This window comes from Ambystoma mexicanum, chromosome 9, assembly GCF_040938575.1.
Source record: "Ambystoma mexicanum isolate Mex_15411 chromosome 9, UKY_AmexF1_1, whole genome shotgun sequence".
NCBI classification, from domain to species: Eukaryota; Metazoa; Chordata; class Amphibia; order Caudata; family Ambystomatidae; genus Ambystoma; species Ambystoma mexicanum.
Genome location: NC_090931.1, coordinates 1,285,016,759 through 1,285,039,522, shown reverse-complemented (window position 1 = coordinate 1,285,039,522; position 22,764 = coordinate 1,285,016,759). Strand labels below are relative to the sequence as shown.

Genomic DNA, 22,764 nt, shown 5'->3' with positions numbered 1-22,764 from the left:
CCTGGCCCGCAGTGCGGAGGCCTCTGTGAGCATGAAGTTGGCGGAGCATGTCAGCGAAGGGCTCTATTGCTATAGCGAAGATCAAGGGCGAGAAGGGGCCCCCCTGTCTCGTCCCCCTGGCGATCTCAAAGAGGGGAGAGCAGTGGTCGTCAGTGCGAACCCTGGCCACCGGGGAAGAGTAAAGCAATCTGACCCAGGAGAGAAAGGAGGGGCCGAACTTGCAGCTGTCGAGAACCCGCCATAGGTACTTCCATGAGACCGAGTCAAACGCCTTTTGCATATCAAGGGTGACAGCTACTGCCTGCGTGTCAGGACTGATTCTGTTAATTATGTTAAATAGGCGCCTCAGGCTCAAGGAGGTGGAGCGACTGGAGATGAAACCCGCCTGATCTGGGTGGATAATAGACGGCAGGAGGGGAGCTAACCTGAGCGCCAGGGCCTTGGCATATACCTTGACGTCACAATTTATGAGTGAAAGCGGACGGTATGAGCCACATTGCAGGGGGGATTTGCCTGATTTAAGTAGTACTGTGACTGTAGCCTCCCGGAGTGAAGGGGGGAACACGCCGGACTCCACAGACTCCTCCCAGAGAGCTAGCAAGTGAGGAAGCAGCTGTGACTTAAACTGCTTGTAAAATTCGACCGGAATACCATCCGAGCCAGGGGCGCGCCCCGAGGATAAGGAGTCGATAGCGTCCGACAGCTCCTCCAGTGTGAGGGGGTAGTCGAGGGAGGCCGCGGCTTCCGGGGACAGGGCTGAGAGAGGGAGGGCACTGAGAAAGGAGTCGATCTCCGCCGCCGGCACCTCATCTGAGTTGGAGTATAGAGTTTCGTAAAATGTAAAGAATTCCCTGTTGATGTCTTGCGAGGAGACAGCCATGGAGCCGTCAGGTCTCTTGAGCCCGATTATGTGTGGGGACCCCGTCTCATGACGGATCAGACGTGCTAGAAATCGACCAGGGCGCTCTCCCTCCCCATATCTCCTCGCCATGCCAGGACTATCCAAAAACCTTTGTTCACGATCCGCAAGGGATCGAAACGTGTCTAATTCCGACCCTATGTCAGCCAGGTTGCTCGAGGTGGAGTGAAGTGAGCATGCGGCTTCCAGGGTAGATAGTCTGGATTCACTAGCAGCCAGATCCCTCCGGATTGACTTCAAGACCCCATTCTCCTTGGACAACGCGATCCCTCTGATATAAACTTTAAATAACTCGCATAGAGTGGCCTGGGTCGCTACCGAGCCCGTATTAGTCTCGAAGAACTCCTCAATCGACCGCTCGAGCTCAGAGCAGAACTCCGGGTCCAATAAGGACAGGGGTTTCAGCCTCCGGCTACGTGTCCAGCCCGGATCGGGACCCCAACCAATGGTTACAGTGACTGGAGAGTGGTCAGACAGGGTTCTAGGGAGGATCATTAGTTGTATAACGCTCTTAACCAGTTCGCTGGAGATCACCCATCTGTCAATGCGGGAATAGGAGTCGTGGACCGAGGAGTAAAAAGAGAACACACGGGAGTCCGGGTAAAAGAATCTCCACGCGTCCACCATGGCGAGACGGGGCAGAGATGATAGTGCAGCATAGGCTGCCCTAGAGAGTAGACGGGGCCTGGATCCAGATCTGTCCAGGGCCACGTCGAAAATCGTGTTGAAGTCGCCTCCCCAAAGAATGGGAACAAGGGGGAAGCCTTCAAGAAGGGACGTGACATGTACATAAAAGTCCGGGTCGTCTAGGTTAGGGCCGTAAATGTTCATCAGGACCACCTCCCTGTGTTGAAGAGTAGCATGGAGCAGAACATATCTGCCTTGAGGGTCTATTTGTGAGGAAATAAGAGAGAACTTGAGGCTTTTGTGAATAAGAGTCATGACCCCCCGGCTTTGGGTGGAGAAATCGGTGAAGAATCTATGGGGGCCCCAGGTTTTAGCAAAACGCATACACTGTTCCGCACGCGCATGTGTCTCTTGCAGAAACAAAATCTTGGACCCATGACGCTCGGTCTGCAGCTGGAGCTGTCTCATTTTTTTGTAATTTCCCAACCCACGTACGTTCCAGCTCATGAAGGTCAGATCACTCTTGGTCACAGATACAGTGGTAATCGAAAGAGAACGAATGTCAGTACCCAACGGGTCAATTTCACAGTCCTGGGTGGATAATAGACGGCAGGAGGGGAGCTAACCTGAGCGCCAGGGCCTTGGCATATACCTTGACGTCACAATTTATGAGTGAAAGCGGACGGTATGAGCCACATTGCAGGGGGGATTTGCCTGATTTAAGTAGTACTGTGACTGTAGCCTCCCGGAGTGAAGGGGGGAACACGCCGGACTCCACAGACTCCTCCCAGAGAGCTAGCAAGTGAGGAAGCAGCTGTGACTTAAACTGCTTGTAAAATTCGACCGGAATACCATCCGAGCCAGGGGCGCGCCCCGAGGATAAGGAGTCGATAGCGTCCGACAGCTCCTCCAGTGTGAGGGGGTAGTCGAGGGAGGCCGCGGCTTCCGGGGACAGGGCTGAGAGAGGGAGGGCACTGAGAAAGGAGTCGATCTCCGCCGCCGGCACCTCATCTGAGTTGGAGTATAGAGTTTCGTAAAATGTAAAGAATTCCCTGTTGATGTCTTGCGAGGAGACAGCCATGGAGCCGTCAGGTCTCTTGAGCCCGATTATGTGTGGGGACCCCGTCTCATGACGGATCAGACGTGCTAGAAATCGACCAGGGCGCTCTCCCTCCCCATATCTCCTCGCCATGCCAGGACTATCCAAAAACCTTTGTTCACGATCCGCAAGGGATCGAAACGTGTCTAATTCCGACCCTATGTCAGCCAGGTTGCTCGAGGTGGAGTGAAGTGAGCATGCGGCTTCCAGGGTAGATAGTCTGGATTCACTAACAGCCAGATCCCTCCGGATTGACTTCAAGACCCCATTCTCCTTGGACAACGCGATCCCTCTGATATAAACTTTAAATAACTCGCATAGAGTGGCCTGGGTCGCTACCGAGCCCGTATTAGTCTCGAAGAACTCCTCAATCGACCGCTCGAGCTCAGAGCAGAACTCCGGGTCCAATAAGGACAGGGGTTTCAGCCTCCGGCTACGTGTCCAGCCCGGATCGGGACCCCAACCAATGGTTACAGTGACTGGAGAGTGGTCAGACAGGGTTCTAGGGAGGATCATTAGTTGTATAACGCTCTTAACCAGTTCGCTGGAGATCACCCATCTGTCAATGCGGGAATAGGAGTCGTGGACCGAGGAGTAAAAAGAGAACACACGGGAGTCCGGGTAAAAGAATCTCCACGCGTCCACCATGGCGAGACGGGGCAGAGATGATAGTGCAGCATAGGCTGCCCTAGAGAGTAGACGGGGCCTGGATCCAGATCTGTCCAGGGCCACGTCGAAAATCGTGTTGAAGTCGCCTCCCCAAAGAATGGGAACAAGGGGGAAGCCTTCAAGAAGGGACGTGACATGTACATAAAAGTCCGGGTCGTCTAGGTTAGGGCCGTAAATGTTCATCAGGACCACCTCCCTGTGTTGAAGAGTAGCATGGAGCAGAACATATCTGCCTTGAGGGTCTATTTGTGAGGAAATAAGAGAGAACTTGAGGCTTTTGTGAATAAGAGTCATGACCCCCCGGCTTTGGGTGGAGAAATCGGTGAAGAATCTATGGGGGCCCCAGGTTTTAGCAAAACGCATACACTGTTCCGCACGCGCATGTGTCTCTTGCAGAAACAAAATCTTGGACCCATGACGCTCGGTCTGCAGCTGGAGCTGTCTCATTTTTTTGTAATTTCCCAACCCACGTACGTTCCAGCTCATGAAGGTCAGATCACTCTTGGTCACAGATACAGTGGTAATCGAAAGAGAACGAATGTCAGTACCCAACGGGTCAATTTCACAGTCCTGCAGCACCAGGCCCTGAGCACCACCTCACGGCTCGCCTTCGCTGCCAAAGCCAACTTTTTAACATCAAAAACCCTAACATGTCCCACCCCCACCCACATCCCCCCCCAAACAGAGGGATGACAATCCCAACCCCCCTCAACCAAAACCAAACCAAAGGCATCAACGCCTGGGGGCCTGAGGGCCGGACTAGCCGCCGTAGTCCGGGCTGCGGCAGATCTAATAAGATAAGGGGTGCCCACAGTGGACCTTAACAAATGACTTGGACAGGGTTCTGGTACGTGGTGATAAGGCACACATTTGTAAGAATGAACACAATAAGCAGATTCCGAGGTAGAGGATCAAGTAACCCCGATGCGGGAAGACGGCCTTGCCTGGCCCCTCCAAGTCGGGACAGAAGGATAACTGCAAAATCGTGAGGAGAGGGGAGGGGTCAACCAGGGAAATGTTTGTCGATGAACCTGGAGGCCTCCTCCGGGATCTGGTTGGCGTGTTCTATGCGGAGTTTGGCAGGGTAGAGCATGGCGTATTTGACTGAGTGGTCCCGCAGCCTGCGCTTCACAGCCTGAAAAGTCTTGCGTTCGCGTTGGACAGCTGTGGAGAAGTCCGGATAAAGATGAATCCTTGCACCATCCAGTAGTAGCTCCCCTTTGAGCCTAGCTGCCCTGAGGAGGGCATCCCGGTCACGGAAATTCAGCACTCGGGCTATGATGGGCCGGGGTGGAGCCCCAGGTCTGGGTTTAGCCGTCAGGGCTCTGTGTGCCCGCTCGATAGCGAAGTGTGGGGAGAGCTTGGGAGAATCCAGGAGCGAGACCAATGTGCGCTCGACAAAGTCCTCCATCGGTTCGTGCACTTCGTTCTCGGGAACCCCGATAATGCAGAGGTTGTTACGCCTCGATCGAGATTCCAAGTCCTCGTTCTTCTTCTCTACCTCAAGGACTCGGTTGGAGAGAGCGGTGACCTCGGAGCGCAGGGCTCCCAATGCATCCTCGGCGGAACCGACCCGTGTCTCGACTTCTGACACCCGGCTGTCAGTCCGCTCGATGTGGGCCTTAATAGAAGATATAGTACCGTTCATGTCATCCAGTTTTGAGTGGAGTGTGGTGAAGCCCTCGCGAATGAAGTCCATCATATTTTGGGATTCCGGTTCTGCATCAGGTGGAGGTGTGGCTGGGGTCTGCTCATTGGTCTCCTCTGACGATCTCGACGCAGCCTTAGCAAACATGTTGATGGAGCTCTGTTTCCTCACCCCTCCCTTGGTCATCCTGGCGATGTTGGAAGTCAAGTGGGGAGAATGGGGAGGCCCAGGCCCTATACCACCCGAGGCAGGGCGCAAAGTATGGTACGAGACAGGGAGTGATGCAGGTGAAGCCGTGGCTGTGAATCCGTGTAGATGTGAAGTTGTGGCCACCAGCGCAGGCCACAAGGTCTCAGTCGGCCCAGAGAGGCGCGGGGAGAAACGTGAGGAGACCTCGGGGGTAGCAGATCCCAGGGTTGGGGGCAATGGCGCCCAGCGAGCAATGTGTGAGCTTGGACCCAGATATGGGTGGATAAGAGCGATGAATGATGGGGGGGGCGCCTCCCGGCACAATGCCCACGTGGTAGATAGGCCGCAGCCCTGTGCACAGTGGTAGAAGACAGGTCAGGCAGCCGGTGGGCTGAAGGTCCCGGGCGGTGTAGCAAGATCACCGTGGCCCCCCCCGAAGGCCACCATTGAAGGAGACACCCGCAGCCCGCGACAGCCAGTGGAGCGGGGGGATGAGAGAGATTCCGGGGGGGACACCAGGACAGATGCAGGCCGGGGGAGGCGCCAGGCCCGGGGCAGCACCAGCCGCTGATGGGCCCGGAGGCCGGGGGTGCCGGCGGATAGTCCTCGGCACCGCGTATGGAGGGGGTGAGGCAATGCCGCTGCCCAGGACAAGTCCGCGGGGGCCTCCCCGACCCACGTACCTGGTGGCCTCAAGGATCCGTTGCACCGCGTGTGTCTCCCGGGCGCCGAAGCGGGTGCCGGAGTCCCATTGTCGGCGGGGGGGGCAGCCCCGGCGAGGTCCAGCAGGCGAGGAAAGGGTCCCGGACAGCTCCGATGCAGAGCGGGCGTCCCCCACGAGTGCGCACCAGGGCCCGGCCACTCAAGCCAGCAGTGCGCGGGCTGAAGACGTGTCTCAACCGCCCCCCAGTTGCGCCACAAGATAGGGGGGGCGGACCGCCACCCGGCAGCCCGCACCCGCCGATGCGGAGGGGACAACACCGGCCCCGGCGAGCCCGTCCGCTCCGCCAGAGAACGAGTATCTGCGCGGGAGCGCTGCAGTCGGGTGTGGGGATGGTGCGGCGGCGTCCATGAATCACGCTCTGGGGGTCCGATTTCAGTCGAAATTCGATCCGCCGGGTCCTCGGGGTGGCTGCTTCAAAAACGCATAAGCCGGGATCGGCTATCCAGCGTTTAAAGGTGCCGATTCAGGATCTCGAGATCTGCCGGCTCCGGAGCTCGAGACTCAGGCGGCCATCTTGTTCGGCGCCATTAGGGCACATTTCTAAGTTCAGCTTTAACGCAGTGACGCTATTTGGGCACACTCAATGACATTGGGAAAACCTTCTAGATTCGACTTTGACACAGGAACGCTTTAGGCATATTTTCTAGTTTTAGCAATTAACACAGTGACGCTATAAGGGCACAATCTAGATTCAGCTTTAAGACAGTGACACTTTAGGCCTTTTCTAGGTTTAGCAATTAATACAGTGACGCTATAAGGGGACGCCGCCGCATGCAGCATAAATAAACGGGGCGTTCCCGGCCGCGTCAGTGCGACCGGGAAGCCCGAGCCAGAATGACGTGTGTGTGTGAGTCATTGTGTGCTGGGGGGCTTACGGGTACCGCTGGGGGTCGGGACACACCCCCAACAGTGGCAATGAGTGGGGAGATGATGCCTGGGCCCGGCGGTGACGGAATCTGCATTTTTCTTTTCCCTGAAACGGAATCGTGCTGACATTTTGTTTCGCCCCTTGGCCGTGCATCACCCATGTGGCTGGCGGCCATTTTGCATATCAGGCCGTGGAACTTCACTGAGCTCTGGTTTGGGCGGTGAATGGCATCCAGGCCTAATGTTTGGACACACTGCTAGCAGGCAGTTATACCTGCATGCTCATGCCCGATTTTTGATTTTTTTTCAAGCAGGGAAGAGGGCTACAATGGCTGGGCCTGCATAGGCCACATTTCTTTCTTGACTCAATTTCTGGAACAGCTGAAGGCTGGGGTCTTCTCCATCCTCTTCATCATCAGGTTGGTGACCCTGCTGTTCTTCATCCTCTTCATCATCAGGGAGGAGTGCTGCAGCTGTATTTCTTCGTTTTTCATCCTGGTAATCTTCAGGCCTGGTGACTGTGCTGCAAGTGATTGCCTGTGAAGGGGGACACTGTGTCATCGCCATTTTCGCTCCCAGTTTGGACATTTCTGTTGCCTGGACGTGGCTGGAGGTTTGAGTTGCGGCCCCCAATCTCCACGCTGGAGATGCCTGTGCGCTCAAACTCATGAGTGACTCTGAGGATCAGGACGGTGGACAAGCAGCAGCAGTACAACAGCCTCCTCTGGCTCAAGCAGGAGCCCCGGCCCTGGTGCCTCCAGCGGCGCCTGTGGTAGTACCGATTGCCCTGCCAGGACTTCCTGCCATGGCCCAGGCACGTGGACATGCAGCCCTGCAGCCCATCCCGGAGTTTGATGTCTCGGGCTCGCCTTCTAGCTTAGGGCCCAGATGGAAGAGGTGGGTTGACGCCTGGATATGTACTTTCGGGCCGCACAAGTGACAGATGATGACAGCAGACTGGCAACCATGTTGTACTCAGCAGGGCCCTCGGTCCAGTAAATCTTTGAGTCCCTTCCAGCTGGGGATGGATCCTATGACCAGGCAAAGGTCACACTTCAGGCACATTTTCTGCCCCTTGCCAACGCGGACTACGAATCGTTTTGTGATGTTGTCCGCAAAACAGAAAAAGGACGAGACTCTAGACACATTTTATGGACGCCTAAGGCGCCTGTCGCTGGCCTGTGCATGGGGGGATGCGGACGACATGATCAGAACCATGCTCATCCAGGCGTGCTCCTCAGGCAAGCTCAGAAGACAGGTACTAAGGGAGCTTGGAACTACGCTCCAGCGCATCCTAGAACTGGGGCGGTGTCACAAGGTGTCTGAGGCTAGGGCAGCAAGGATGGAGGCTGGTTCGTGCTCCGTCAAGACTGAAGAGGTGTGTGCCATGTGGCGTGGTGGCAGAGGCATCAGAAAACCTGGTGTTGGACCCCGGTACAGAGCTGGAAGAGCGGGGGAGTCCTGCCAAAAGTGTGGGTACGACCTGCCTCACCCAACGGAATACACAGCGGCCGGAAGAACATGTGGAAGGTGTGGGCTGCCGGATCACTTCCCGAGGGTGTGCAAGGCGGCCATGCCTGTGATGGTGCCGAGAGGCCCGGCCCGGGTTCCTTCGCCGGGGTCACCCGCCGAATGTTGCCCAGGTAGACCAGAGTGAAGAGGATGCCCAGGTGGAAGAAGCAGACGAAGAAGAGGAAGAGAACATTTTCTTTGTCTCCAGCGTGGGAGTCCTGAAAGGAAAGAACAGGGGACAGCAGAGGTGTGTGGTGGAGGTCAATTGGTCTCCAGTCCCAGTCTTGGTGGACACGGGAGCGTCAGTCAACGTGATGGCCCGTGGGCATTATGACGCTATGGACACGCCTCCCATACTGGTCGTGCCTAAAGCTCGCATCTTTGCCTTCGGGGGTCGGGACCCTATCCCACTGGACGGTGCTTTTGTGGCGAAGGTGGAGCATGATGGTTTGCAGATCACTGCGCGCTTCTACGTAATGCCGGTAAGCACGAACACCTTGCTAAACTATGCAGCAGCGGAGGCCCTCGGCATCGTCAGTTTTGCGTACTCCGTCTATCTGGAAGACATTAATGACCTGCTGGAGAAATATGCCGCTTTATTTAGTGGAATTGGACAGATGGCCGGTGACCCGGTGAGGTTGCATATTGATGAATCTGTGCAGCCCATCGCCCTGAAACATCGCAGGGTACCCTTTCACCTTCGTGAACATGTGGACAAAGAGCTGGACAATCTAGTCAATCTGGACATAATTGAGAAGGTTGAGGGTCTGACTCCCTGGGTGTCCCCGATTGTTGTGGCGCGGAAACCCAAACAACCAGATGCCGTCCGAATCTGTGTTGACATGAGGTTGCCGAACAAGGCCATCAAGAGGGAGAGGCACCTCACCTCCACGATTGATGACATCATTGCAGAGGTGCAGGGTGCTCGTTTCTTCTCCAAGCTGGACCTCCGAGTGGGCTACCATCAGGTGGTCCTTCACCCCGAATCGAGGTACATCACCACGTTTACAATGCACCGAGGTCTGTACCCCTATAAACGACTGAGTTTTGGTGTATCCTCGGCGGCGAAAGTCTTTCAAAATATCATCCGAGGAGCCCTTGCAGATTTAGAGGGCGTCTTGAATATCAGTGATGATATCCTGGTGTTCGCCAGGATGATGGTGGACCACCTGCGGAGGCTAGCGAAAACGTTTGAGAGGCTGCAGTCACAGGGCCTCACCCCCCACAAGGAAAAATGGGAATTCCTGCGGCCATCGATCAAGTTGTTCGGCTTTGTGTTTAAAGAGGGAGGGGTGTCACCAGATCCCAAGAAGGTCCAGGACATTAAAAAGGCGCAGCCGCCAGAATCGGTGTCCGATGTACCGAGCTTCCTTGGCATGGTTACGTACTGTGGCCGGTTTATTCAGAATCTCGCCTCCAGATCGGAACCGCTCAGAGCACTGACAAAGAAAGGTACCACCTGGCACTGGGGCCCGCTTGAGCAGGCGGCATTCGATGACATCAAGGGTGCACTGGCAGCGGACGACACCATGGCGTTCTTCGACCCTGCATTACTGTCGGAGATCATTGTGGACGCCAGCCCGTTTGGCCTGGGCGCCGTGCTGACGCAGATTGATCGTGATGGGGGCGTCCGCCCGGTGGCCTACGCCAGCAAGGCGCTGTCGGAAACCGAGCAACGGTATTCGCAAATCGAGTGCGAGGCGCTGGCGGTGCTCTGGGGCTACAGACACTTCAGGCTATATGTCCTGGGGCGCTCAGTGACGGTTGTGACAGACCACAAGCCGTTGCTTCCCATCCTAGCTTGGTCGTCATCCAAGCCACCGGCAAGGATTGAGCGGTGGATGCTCGCTCTCCTGGAATACGGGGTCACCCTGGTGTATCGGCCGGGGGCGAACAACGCAGCAGACTACCTCTCTCGACACCCGGGTGCGCCTGGGGGGAAGACCATGATACATGCGCTGAAGAGGCCGATGAACATGTTCGCGTGGTAGTGGAGGCGGCCACACCAAATGCGATGCCCCTGGAGGAGCTCGAAGCAGCCGCAGCGGGACATGAGTGTTTCAAAATCTTAAGACACTCCATGCAGCAGGGCTCCTGGAAGTCGGTGCTGGAGGCCCTGGCAGGGCGCACTCAGGAGGCCAGCACCGGACTGGAGCAGCTGTGGAAGGTCCGGGAGGAACTGTCGTTCTCAGCGTCCGGCCTACTGCTCAGAGGCGATCGCATTGTCGTGCCCCAATCCAAGGTGAAGGATGTAATCACTCTTGCCCACCGTGGACATCAGGGCGCCGCCAAGACCAAGGCCCGGTTAAGACTGAAAGTATGGTTCCCGGAACTGGAACGGAAAGTGGATGACTATGTGGCGGCCTGTGTCTGGTGTCAGGCGGCGTCTCCTCTGCAGCGAGAGCTGGTCATAGAAGCGATGCCTCGGGGGACGCGACCCTGGGAGGTAGTTCATGCGGACTTCAGCTCCACCACAACGGGCACCCATTTCTTGGTGCTTGTCGACGAACACTCCAGGTACCCCGAAGTGGAATTTGTGGAGTCGGTGGCATTCGAACACGTAGTGGTGGCCGTGGAAAAGGTGTTTATGGCCCATGGGTTCCCACACACACTGTGCTCGGACAACGGGGCGCCGTTCCAGAGCGAGCGGTTCTCGGAGCTGATGGAGAGCTGCGGGGTACTGCACAAGAAGATCACACCCCTCTGGCCAAGGGCAAATGGCAAAGCCGAACGGCTGATGAGGACCCTGAACAAGACCTTCAGAATTGCCCAGGGCCAGGGACAGTCTCTCCAGAGAGCCCTCCATCAGTTCCTGAGGGTGTACCGCACCACCCCGCATGCCTCCACCGAAGTGGCCCCGGCGGAGGCGTTGTTCAAGCGGTGTCCTCAGGGGCTGCTGCCCGAGGTGGGTGAGAAAGAGCCGGGGGTAATCCACAACCAACACAGGTCGAGGCAGACCGGCGAACAAGGATTGAGCAGGTGTTACGATGGGTCTCCGACGCGGTCTATTATGGAACCACTGGCGGCTTCAACCAAAGTTGCGGCTGTGTTCCTCCAACATGGCGCCTATACTCGGTGTCAATGGTCTAGTTGTCAGGACGGAAGACGGGAGCGCAGCTCCGCCTCCCATCCCGGATACACTACAAGAATCCACGACTCCTGAACAACAACGCGTTGCTACTGCTATCAGAGGCTTCGCTTCGTGAGTTGTCGCTAGGTACCTCACATTACAATTGCCCTAGAACCTTAGCATCTACTAACCCTTGATTTCTCTCCTTTTCCTTTTCGAGCAGAGAAGCCCCTCCTCCTCTGTCAACCACACTTGCATTATCGACTCCATTCGACCACCGGTGTGTCTCAGCCTTCATTCATGTAAGCTTCTTTCCGCTTTTCCCCCGGTTATCAGAGATATAGTTCAGATCTTTCTAATTACTCTTTCCTTATTTCCCCCAAAGAAACCCAGTTCTTCAGCTTACCGTTCTGCTCCTTATCAGAACCCTGTCTGGGTTCCATCTTTAAAGGCACACCTTCTACCAAACAGCGATCGGAAATCCTCTGCCGACACCCGGTCCCTACCACTTGCAGGTATTATCTGTCTCATCTAACCCTCATAGAAAGTCCGACACCATTACCTTCGCTAACTTCTATACATTTATTCCCAGATCTCTAATGAGCCTGATACATCATAAACAACAACTTACTTACCATTAGAAGACTTCATCCCGCAAGATCGTTGAGAGGTGGAAACCAGCTTTGCACCCAACGCTCTCTACCGGCAGCCGGGTTTTCTCCCCCACGAGGGTTTCCCGGGAGTCTCCTTTCGATACCTGAGTTAGAAGGGGTCGGAAGCAGGCTCCAGGTAGATCTATCCTTTCTTCAGATTTGGACGAAGACAAGGTAGGCCTTGTTGTATTGTTTTTACCGACGAAGTCGCATGTGGGGATTATTCCAGAGAAATAAAAGATAAAAGTAACAGTTAGCAACGCCCGAAAATAGCTCTGGAGGACTCACAGGGGATATTCAACGGGCATTAACAATGGAACAACAGCTACAACAAATGATGGCCGCCATGCAGACCCTTTCTGCAGAGGTCCAGCAGTTAAAATTAGAGAATACTGCATTAACCAGCAAGGGGGACAGACAGCCCGAAGCTCAGAAGTCCCTCCAGGGCCATTACCAGGCGGTCGCTTTGATGGCAATCCCCAAGCCGTGAAAGAATTCCTTGAATCTTGCACAGTGCAGTTTGCCTTTAAGGCAGCATTTTTTCCCACGGACAGAGACAAAGTGGGCCATATGATTGCACAAATGACAGGAGCAGCCTTAGCATGGGCCACTCCTTTAGTCATCAATAACAACCCCATTTTGGACTCTTATCCGGCATTTTGCAACAGTATCCGCAGCATGTTCAGCAGACAAGAGGTGGTTGTCGCCTCTCAGGAAAGGCTCCTTGACTTAAAACAAGGGAACCTGGACATCCTAGCCTATATAACTACTTTTAAAAAGATGGCCGCTGACACCTCTTGGGCAGACGATGCACTGATTACTCTCTTTAGAAGAGGGTTATCGGAAGAACTAAAAGACGAAGTGTCTCGAGTTCCGAGACCTCACAACCTGACTGAATTTATTGCTCTAGTGATGCAGTTAGATTATAGACTCCAGGAAAGAAACAGAGAAAAACGAAAAGGAAAGAATCCTAGATACCATATGGAATCTTTTTTCTCTCCTCATAAATCGTATACGAGCGAGGAGCCCATGCAATTAGGTAACGCAAGGGGTCCTCTCTCTCCTGCAGAACGTACACGGAGAAAGACACAAGGATTGTGTATGTACTGTGGATCAAACAGTCATACTGTTAAAGAATGTACGGTTGCACCCCCGAGGAAAACGGGAAACGCCAATACCCGACCGTAAAGGGGACAACGGTTTCGGGTTCTTTAACTTCTATCAGTCCCCTTCCAAATTACACTATCAGTCCTTCTATCCTAGCAGATGGAAACACCATGATTACTTTAAGTTTTTCATTAGCTTGGGATAACATGTGTCTTGTTAACGTGCCCGCCTTAATAGACAGCGGAGCCGCGGGTAACTTTATTGATGATGTTTGGGCCAAGAAACATGCTATCCCACGTACTACTAAGACCATAGCCATCCCCGTGGAAAGCGTCGACGGTAGCCCTCTTATATCTGGGCCTATTAAGGATCACACAAGAGCTTTAAAGATGACGGTGGTCTCCCATCATGAGAACATTGAGCTAGACATTATTAAGACCGCTCATTATCCGGTCATTCTAGGTATCCCGTGGTTACGGGTCCACAACCCCTACATCAACTGGACGGCGGGTACTCTTTTCTTAGGTTCCGAACATTGTGTTCACGGTCACTTTTTACCGAAACCCCCTTCACCAAATTCGGAGCAGGAGACAGGGATTGCCCATACTATTGTAAATGAAGTCTCTTCCCTACCAGCAGAGTATCATTCATTCCGTTCTCTCTTCTCTCAGTCTGAGTTTTCAGAACTTCCCCCTCACCGGAGAGACGATTGTGCGATAGACCTCATCCCAGATCGTCCACTCCCTTTCGGGAGAATGTATATTCTATCAGCCAAAGAAAAAGAAGTACTAAAAAAATATCTACACACACATCTCAAGAACGGTCTGATTTCCGAGTCCACTTCCCCCGCAGCAGCTTCATTGTTTTTTATACCAAAAAAAGACACCACCGAGCTCCGTCCTTGCATCGACTTTAGGGGTTTAAACAAAATCACCATCCCGGACAAATATCCCATGCCTCTCATTCCCGATATATTAGAAGCAGTACAAGGAGCCAAAGTTTACACCAAGCTTGACTTACGAGGAGCCTACCACCTAATTCGAATAAAGGCTGGGGATGAATGGAAGACGGCTTTTCGCACGCCGTTTGGTCATTATCAATATCGAGTCATGCCGTTTGGACTTATGAATGCCCCAGCAGTATTTCAAAGATTTATGGATCACATTTTTGCAGACATCAGCCTACATTTTGTTATCATTTATCTGGACGACATCTTGATTTTCTCTTCTACCTGGAAAGAACATGTTTTACATGTAAGGGAAGTGTTAACGCGACTACAACAGAATCATCTGTTCTGTAAACTGGAGAAGTGTGAGTTTCACAAAACCACCATTTCTTACTTGGGCTACGTTCTAACTCAACAAGGTATTGCAATGGATCCTGACAAGATATCGGCAATCACAGAATGGCCCTCTCCTCGATCTATTAAAGACATTCAACGATTTCTAGGTTTCGCCAACTTTTACAGAAGATTCATCCCTCATTTCTCCTTGATGACCAAACCCTTAACGTATCTGCTGAAAAAAGACATCCCATTCGTTTGGGCCGCTGAGACACAGAGATCATTTGAACAACTCAAGACACTTTTTTCTCAGGCCCCTATTTTACAAGTACCAGATCAAAGTCGAAGATTCATTGTGGAGTCCGACGCATCCCAATATGCCTTAGGGGCCGTCTTACTTCAACCAGACGAGCAAAACATAGAAAGACCAGTGGCGTATTTATCTAAAACTCTCTCACCGGCTGAACTGCACTACACAGTGTTGGAGAAAGAACTCCTAGCCATCAAACGGGCTTTTGAAGAGTGGCGTCACCTTCTTCTAGGGGCCCAACACCCTATAGAGGTCAGGACTGACCATCATAACCTCCGATCTTTACAGTACACACAAACCTGCAATAGTCGGCAGGCCCGATGGGCCTATTTCTTTTCTCCGTATCGGATCACATTTACTTTTGTTTCAGGGAACTCCAATTTGAAGGCGGATGCTTTATCCAGAAAGACTCCTCAAGAAAAGGTCCCTTTTAAACCCGAACCTATGTTTCCAAGGACAATGTCCATATCAGTTGTTAGTCTCTTTCTACAACGACTGGAAAATAAATCCAAAGATCTCGAGATCCTAGACACTACCCTACTATCGATGTATGGATTAACAAGAAGTCAGGGTTTTCTGTTCAAAGGAGAAAAAGTCTACATTCCTGATTCCGAACTCCAAAAAGAGGTGTTACGATTATGCCATGATTCTCAAGCGGCAGGACATCGAGGGTTTACTAATACCATGGAACTCATTCAGAGACATTTTTGGTGGCCTTCGCTACGCACTGATGTGCGAGACTATCTCGCTTCCTGCACTATCTGTCTACAAACCAAGTCACCTCGGTGTTCCCCTTTGGGGGAATTGGTGAAACCTCTACTTCCAGTCAAACCCTCGCAGATAATCTCTACTGATTTCATAGTGGACTTACCTCTTTCTAAGGGGTGTAGCACCATCATGGTCACCGTGGACAGTTTAACTAAAATGGCTCATTTTATCCCTTTGCCTACTATTCCCTCAGCAGCCATTATGGCACGGGTTTTTTTGGAACGTATTTTCTCTCTTCACGGCCTCCCAGAAACTATAATTTCTGATAGAGGACCACAGTATACTTCGAGGTATTGGAAACACATCTGTCAGGCATTGGGAATTTCGAGAGCATTAAGCTCCGGCTTTCATCCGCAGACCAACGGACAGACGGAGAGACTAAATCAGACCCTGGAAGGGTACCTTCGCTGTTATGTCTCGTCGGCCCAGGACAACTGGAAGGATCTGCTACCCTTAGCAGAATTTGCCTATAACAATACGGCACATTCGTCCATAAAGACCAGTCCCTTCTTTTGCACATATGGATTTCACCCTTCAGTTTTTCCTCATGTGACCTCCACCCTTACCAAATTCCCAGACATCGACGCTTTGATCGATACCATTCACCAGGGTCATGTCAAAGCTGGTCTGGCCCTACAGGAAGCCCAGACCAGGAGCAAGAAACAAGCCGACAGACATCGAACTCCTGCCCCACAATTCCACATCGGGGATCGAGTGTGGCTGGCCAGCAAGTTTCTCCCCAGGCGACTCATTCCCTCTAAACTATCACCCAAATATTTCGGTCCTTTTCCCATCATTGCCCAATTCGGACCGGTAGCCTACAAACTGAGACTCCCTAGTTCTTGGAGTCGCATTCATCCCACCTTTCACGTCTCACAACTAAAACCAGATGTGCGCAACCAGTTCCACCGCTCTACGTGTGGTTCTCCCCCTCCTGTGATGACAGACTCAGGTCCGGAGTATGAGATCTCAGGGATTTGTGACTCCCGTTACCACAGAGGGGTTCTTCAATACCTTGTGGACTGGAAGGGTTACACCCCCGCCGACCGCTCCTGGGAACCTGCATCCGCGGTTCATGCTCCGCGGTTGATTCGTGCTTTTTACCGCTTTCACCCGGGTAAACCGGGATTTTCCTCCCTTGGAAGGGGGCATACTGTTACGATGGGTCTCCGACGCGGTCTATTATGGAACCACTGGCGGCTTCAACCAAAGTTGCGGCTGTGTTCCTCCAACATGGCGCCTATACTCGGTGTCAATGGTCTAGTTGTCAGGACGGAAGACGGGAGCGCAGCTCCGCCTCCCATCCCGGATACACTACAATAATCCACGACTCCTGAACAACAACGCGTTGTTACTGCTATCAGAGGCTTCGCTTCGTGAGTTGTCGCTAGGTACCTCACATTACAATTGCCCTAGAACCTTAGCATCTACTAACCCTTGATTTCTCTCCTTTTCCTTTTCGAGCAGAGAAGCCCCTCCTCCTCTGTCAACCACACTTGCATTATCGACTCCATTCGACCACCGGTGTGTCTCAGCCTTCATTCATGTAAGCTTCTTTCCGCTTTTCCCCCGGTTATCAGAGATATAGTTCAGATCTTTCTAATTACTCTTTCCTTATTTCCCCCAAAGAAACCCAGTTCTTCAGCTTACCGTTCTGCTCCTTATCAGAACCCTGTCTGGGTTCCATCTTTAAAGGCACACCTTCTACCAAACAGCGATCGGAAATCCTCTGCCGACACCCGGTCCCTACCACTTGCAGGTATTATCTGTCTCATCTAACCCTCATAGAAAGTCCGACACCATTACCTTCGCTAACTTCTATACATTTATTCCCAGATCTCTAATGAGCCTGATACATCATAAACAACAACTTACTTACCATTAGAAGACTTCATCCCGCAAGATCGTTGAGAGGTGGAAACCAGCTTTGCACCCAACGCTCTCTACCGGCAGCCGGGTTTTCTCCCCCACGAGGGTTTCCCGGGAGTCTCCTTTCGATACCTGAGTTAGAAGGGGTCGGAAGCAGGCTCCAGGTAGATCTATCCTTTCTTCAGATTTGGACGAAGACAAGGTAGGCCTTGTTGTATTGTTTTTACCGACGAAGTCGCATGTGGGGATTATTCCAGAGAAATAAAAGATAAAAGTAACAGCAGGAGAACATCAGGCGAGGGCTTCGACCGCAGCGGCTGGAGCCAGGCGATGAAGTCCTCATTCGAAATAGACACCCCCATGGAACGCTCTCCCTTCCGTATGAGCCGGAGCCGTTGGACGTCGTGGCAGTCAAGGGATCCATGGTGACTGCCTTGGACGGAAGGTCCACTGTCACCCGCAATGTGAGCTTCTTCAAGAAGCTAGGGGATCCGAGAACTGACCCCCACCCCCTGATCCGGACTTGCTGGTGGTCCCTGAGGACGGAGGAGAGATACCCTGCATGCTTGAGTCCCCGGCCCGGGGAACGCCTGTGGACAGATCACCCGTGCCGGAGGTAAGCGGGAGGTACCCTCAGAGGGCTGGGCGAGGCAAACCCGCTCACCTCAGCGACTACGTGTTGGGACCCTTATCTGATCGGTCCGAAGCCGGGGACTGCTAAGTAAGGGGCCCCGGGTGGATGTTAATAAAGGGGATTTGTTATTTGATGTTCTGTAGTAATATTGTTATTTGGTTTTAAGGCATTTGTTTGTTGTCCTCCCGAAAAAGGAGGAGTGTGGCGCTGCCCGATGACGGGACGTGCACGCGGCGGCGTGATGTTGCACGCTGCTGCGTGCAGCATAAATAAACGGGGCGTTCCCGGCCGCGTCAGTGCGACCGGGAAGACTGAGCCAGAAGGACGTGTGTGTGTGAGTCCTTGTGTGCTGGGGGGCTTACGGGTAACGCCGGGGGTCGGGACACACCCCCAACACTTAATAAGTTCAACTTTAACACAGTGACGCTATTAGGGGCACAATCTAGATTCAGCTTTAAGACAGTGACACTTTAGGCATTTTTCTAGGTTTAGCAATTAATACAGTGACACTATAAGGGGACACCTACTAAGTTCAACTTTGACACAGTGACGCTTTTAGGCACACTTTCTGGGTTCAACTTTAGCACAATTATGCTGTTAGGCACACTTTCTAAGTTCAACTGTAACACAGCGATGAATCTAATCATCAATCTAATTTAATTTTGGAGATTTTACTTTTGGCAGCCACTATAAAACTCAACTAACTGTGCTTATATTTATATATACTCCCACCAAGAGATATGTGAAGTCTAAGGCAACGCAGGACGCATTGAAGTCTAAAGCCTAAAGTAGTTTCATAGTGTTGTTTAATGTGGGTTAAGGACCCCATGCAGTATTTTCAATGCATCCTGTGCTTTCCGTGCAATCCCAACTCATGACTGGGTGGCATTCCAAAAATCAGATGTATTTGATATACCACGCTTGCCAACAATAAGAGAGGTGTTTAACATGCCACGCGTGTACCATCCACTCATGAGGATCATTGACTATATTTGACTTTCCCAGCAAACCAAATGTCTCCCACTGACTTCAATGCGTTCGCACTAAAAGCAAATCAATACCCTTCACATATACTGATTGCCATGGACTTCAAATGGGTCAGCCTCTAGGTAAACCTTCATCCATCCGCAAAAAGCGTTCCTAGACATGGATCACCTGCGCAGCAAATCGTCCTATAAAATAAGCGTGTGTCGCCATTGACTTCAATGGGATGATGACCCCCCTCTTGGAGAATCAACAGGTTGAGGGTGAGGTGCGCGTGCGCCTCGTACCTTCTTTCTCTGCAAAGTGCACCAGAAGCTGCCCGTCTACGTGGTCGGAATCTGTGATGTGGCACTCCCCCCCGCCCGACCTCTCCTGGCTCTGAAAGTAGCACAGGAGGTTTTTTTTCAGCGCCTGGGGGCAGAGCAGCTTCCCCCAGCCTCCGCGCACCAGTATGGGGTAGGGGTATCCGTCCTCCCCCATGGCTGTGCTGGTGAGGCAGTCGCTCCTGGAGTATGGACAGTTCGAGAGCAGTTTACTTCGATTCACTGGGCCTTGCTTTCTGTTTCGTTATTTGAAAGTGACGTCACTTGTACTGGAGGCGCGCCGTTCTTCCAGTATCTCTCAAAAAACTCTGGTCTTCAGACCTGATCGACCAGCATTTCACGTTTAGTTTTAGTTAAAACAATATGCAGAGACCATTTTGTCTTGGAGATTCCCCAGTGGTTTACGAGCACAAGCGAGACAAAGAATAGGCGCGCCCATAGTTGGGAAAGTTTGTATGCTCATGTGTCTCTGAGCAGCACTGAGGATCAATTCGAATATGCATATTGATGCTGTTTGGTGAAGGGTTTACTCCGATTCTCTCTTTCTCGCTCAGAGTGTAGGGCTGTCAGGTGTGGTGAGGCCCAGAGCAAACAATTTGGTGAGGTGTTGCTAGGTCTGGAAATATCCAGGGCTATGCTAATTTCAGGACTGTCGGGATCGGGGATAGCTAGCCTTTTGGTTGTAGCACTACCCCCTGAGCTTCTATCTGGGGCTACAGCAACGCCTCTGGCCCCCATACGTTTTTTGCACTGGGCCAGCGGCGGCACCGCCGCAGACAGGAGAGGTGAGAAATCTCCCCTGGAGTTTCTGTGTGGAGGAACCCAAATATGGATTATTACTAAAACTGCAAATAATATGTATTATACAACAAAGTTAGATTTCTCTACTGAAGAAAGGTTTATGCCAGACTAACATTTGTATCTTCTACATAAATATATATAGGATGCAATGACGGCGTGTGGTGCTTGACGCCAGCATTAAGGAGCACCCTGCCCCTGTGTGTATGAATTAAAATACACATCATACACGGTGACAGACAGATGATGTACAGTGGAGGCTGGTGAATAGAGGCTAAAATGTTTGCGCCAATTATGTGGAATCGACAGAGCATTAGATCTCTGTTAGATCCGTTTGATCAACCATTTTCAATGTTAGATCTGCTACAGAACAGAAGTTATAAGCAATTATTTAGAAGGGGGGGCTAACTTGTAGTCAGCTAGTTAGCCCCACCTCAAACAAAACATGTACAAATATGTATGTCATTCGTTAGATATTAGTTAGATCCGGATTGATACGAAATGTATTATGTTAGATCACGCACATGTTATGTTATGTTGATGTATACCGTGCACCACTACTATCTAAGGGCAGTCTCCAGGTGCTCACGTGGCTCTGCAAGAGAGGAGGGCCGGCTTTGTTAGTGAGGATAGGTTAGGTTCAGAACCAGGTGGAACTGGCGTGTGTGAGTATTGTTTTGCATGTGCTAGTTGGTTCGGGAGGCCCTGTGTGTTGTAACTGTATGGGTCGGACTCAGTGCCTCAGATGTGTGCTAGTTTTTGTGTTGGTGTGTGTGTCTTGTGATGTTTGGGTGGAAAGTGGTTGTGCGGCGCACTGGTTAGCTGTATCAATAAGGGTCCAGAGTTGCGAATGGCTGTTAGGTCTATGAGTAACTATTTAGTTGGTGTGTATTTGTGTAGTGTTGATGGATTTATGGACTATGTGCCAGGGAGTTCCCTCTAGGATTGTTTCCAAAATCTCAGAGAGACGGTAGGGTGTAAACCTTAGATTGATTCTTGGTGTGTTTATGTGTAGTGTGGCTAGCTCCCAATCAAGGGTGGCATTGGTTATGTTGGAGGAGTAAGGAAGGGCAACTGGGTTAGTAAAGCGGTCGGTTTTGGTGAAGCCTCCGATGTGAGTCTTTGGTTGGCACTTAATGGTATCTACCATCTTTCTTATTTGTGATTTGTCCGCTCATCTCGCCTACTCTCTAGGTCCGGGGCTGACTTCCCTGCGGGTTATGGTGGCCATTGGGTGGTTGTACCTTGTGTGTTCCTGGTTGCTTGTCCAGGTTCATGGGTGTTGGGTGTATACCTGATGTCTGGTCGGTTGCAAAAGGGTGCGCAGCTGGCATTATAGAGCTAGAGGGGGGGCTGCTCAGCCAGGCAGCCTTAGTTGTGGGTGGGCAGGTTAGGGTGGCCCTGGTTGTGGTTGGGCAGGTTGAGTGATGCTTGGGTTTTAATGGTTTACCCGTATGGTTTTCCTTGAGGCATAATTGCATGTGGGTGTTATCCCTAAGTCCTTCGTTTGGTTGGGCAGCCTTATCTTCATTGATCACTCTAGTTGTTGCACACAGTTGGGGGTGGTGCAGTGTTCTGATCCTCTAAGATATTGCTGTTGTTAAGTCCAACCGTGTCCCTTAGTGTATTTCTTTTTGGTCCGCAATGATGTTGCTGCCAGTGTTGAACAACCAGGTTTTGAGTCGTTTCCTGAAGGTGATGTGGTCTTGTGTAGTTCTAATTTCTTCGGCATAGTATTCCAAAGGTTAGCAATTAGACGTGTGAATGCTGTTTCTCCGAATTCCATGTTTTCGTATTGTTTTGTCTCTATTTGTAGGTTGTCGCTTGATCTTAAATCCCTTCTTGGCGGGTAACGGCTGATCTTGGCTTGGAGGAATTCAGCTCCTTGTCTGTGAAAGGCTTTGTGGGCGATGCAGAGTGCTTTGAATGTAATGTGTTTTTTTTTACTTGTAGCCAGTGTATGTTCTTCAGAGCTGGAGTGATGTGATCTCTTCTGTTTTATCTTAGCAGAATCCTGGCTGCAGTTTTTTGCACCATTTGGAGTTTTCTGGCATTCCTAGCTAGAGGCTGTTTGCGTAGTCGATTCTTGTAAGTATTAGGGATACGATTGTGGGGGTTCTGTGTGGAAAGGATAGGTATGGGTGTATTCCCCTATTCTTAGGAGGTAGATGCATTTTTTGGTGATTTCTTTGATATGCGGTTCCAGGGCTAGTCCGTTGTCGATGAGTATTCCTAGGTTATTTACTACGTTGGAAGTCTCTGGTTGTGTTCCCATGCTGGCCTGCCAGTCCAGTTGTTGGTTAGCTGTGTTGATTTCTGGGGGTGAAAGCATTATTTTCGTTTTTGCTGGGTTCAATTTGGGGTTGTTTGTTGTCATCTAGTTGTAGATGTCTGTGAGGCAGTTGTTGAGGCAGTTATTTTGTTTCTGGGTTGTCTTTACTATCAGTTGTGTGTCATCTGAATAGTTATAGGCGGTTAGTCCGTGGGTGCGAGGGATTTTCATCAAGGGGCACATGTAGATGTTGAAAAGCGCAGGTAGAGACTGGATCCCTGTGGTACAGGAGATATCTTTGGTGTTTGAGATGAACGGTGGTAATAGGTTCTTTCGGTTCAGTTTGTGAGGAATGAGGCAAGCTACTTTAGTGTGGATTCCTGTATGCCACATTCCATAAGTATCATAAGTTAGTCATAAACACAGTCAGGTCCCAGGAA

The 22,764-nt window shown here is 51.7% G+C and overlaps 1 protein-coding gene across 3 annotated transcripts in view; it reads right to left on the bottom strand.

Annotated features, from left to right (window-relative positions):
* LOC138489065 (protein mono-ADP-ribosyltransferase PARP14-like) overlaps nucleotides 1–19,475 on the bottom strand; it is a 1,946,959-nt gene extending 1,927,484 nt beyond the window's left edge. For all 3 annotated transcript variants that reach the window (XM_069616628.1, XM_069616629.1, XM_069616630.1), the window contains exon 1: nucleotides 19,219–19,475. In XM_069616628.1, the coding sequence (XP_069472729.1) occupies nucleotides 19,219–19,411 (193 nt within the window). In that variant the 5' untranslated portion in view covers nucleotides 19,412–19,475. The remainder of the gene's footprint in view (nucleotides 1–19,218) is intronic.
* Between the last annotated feature and the right edge of the window lie 3,289 nt (nucleotides 19,476–22,764).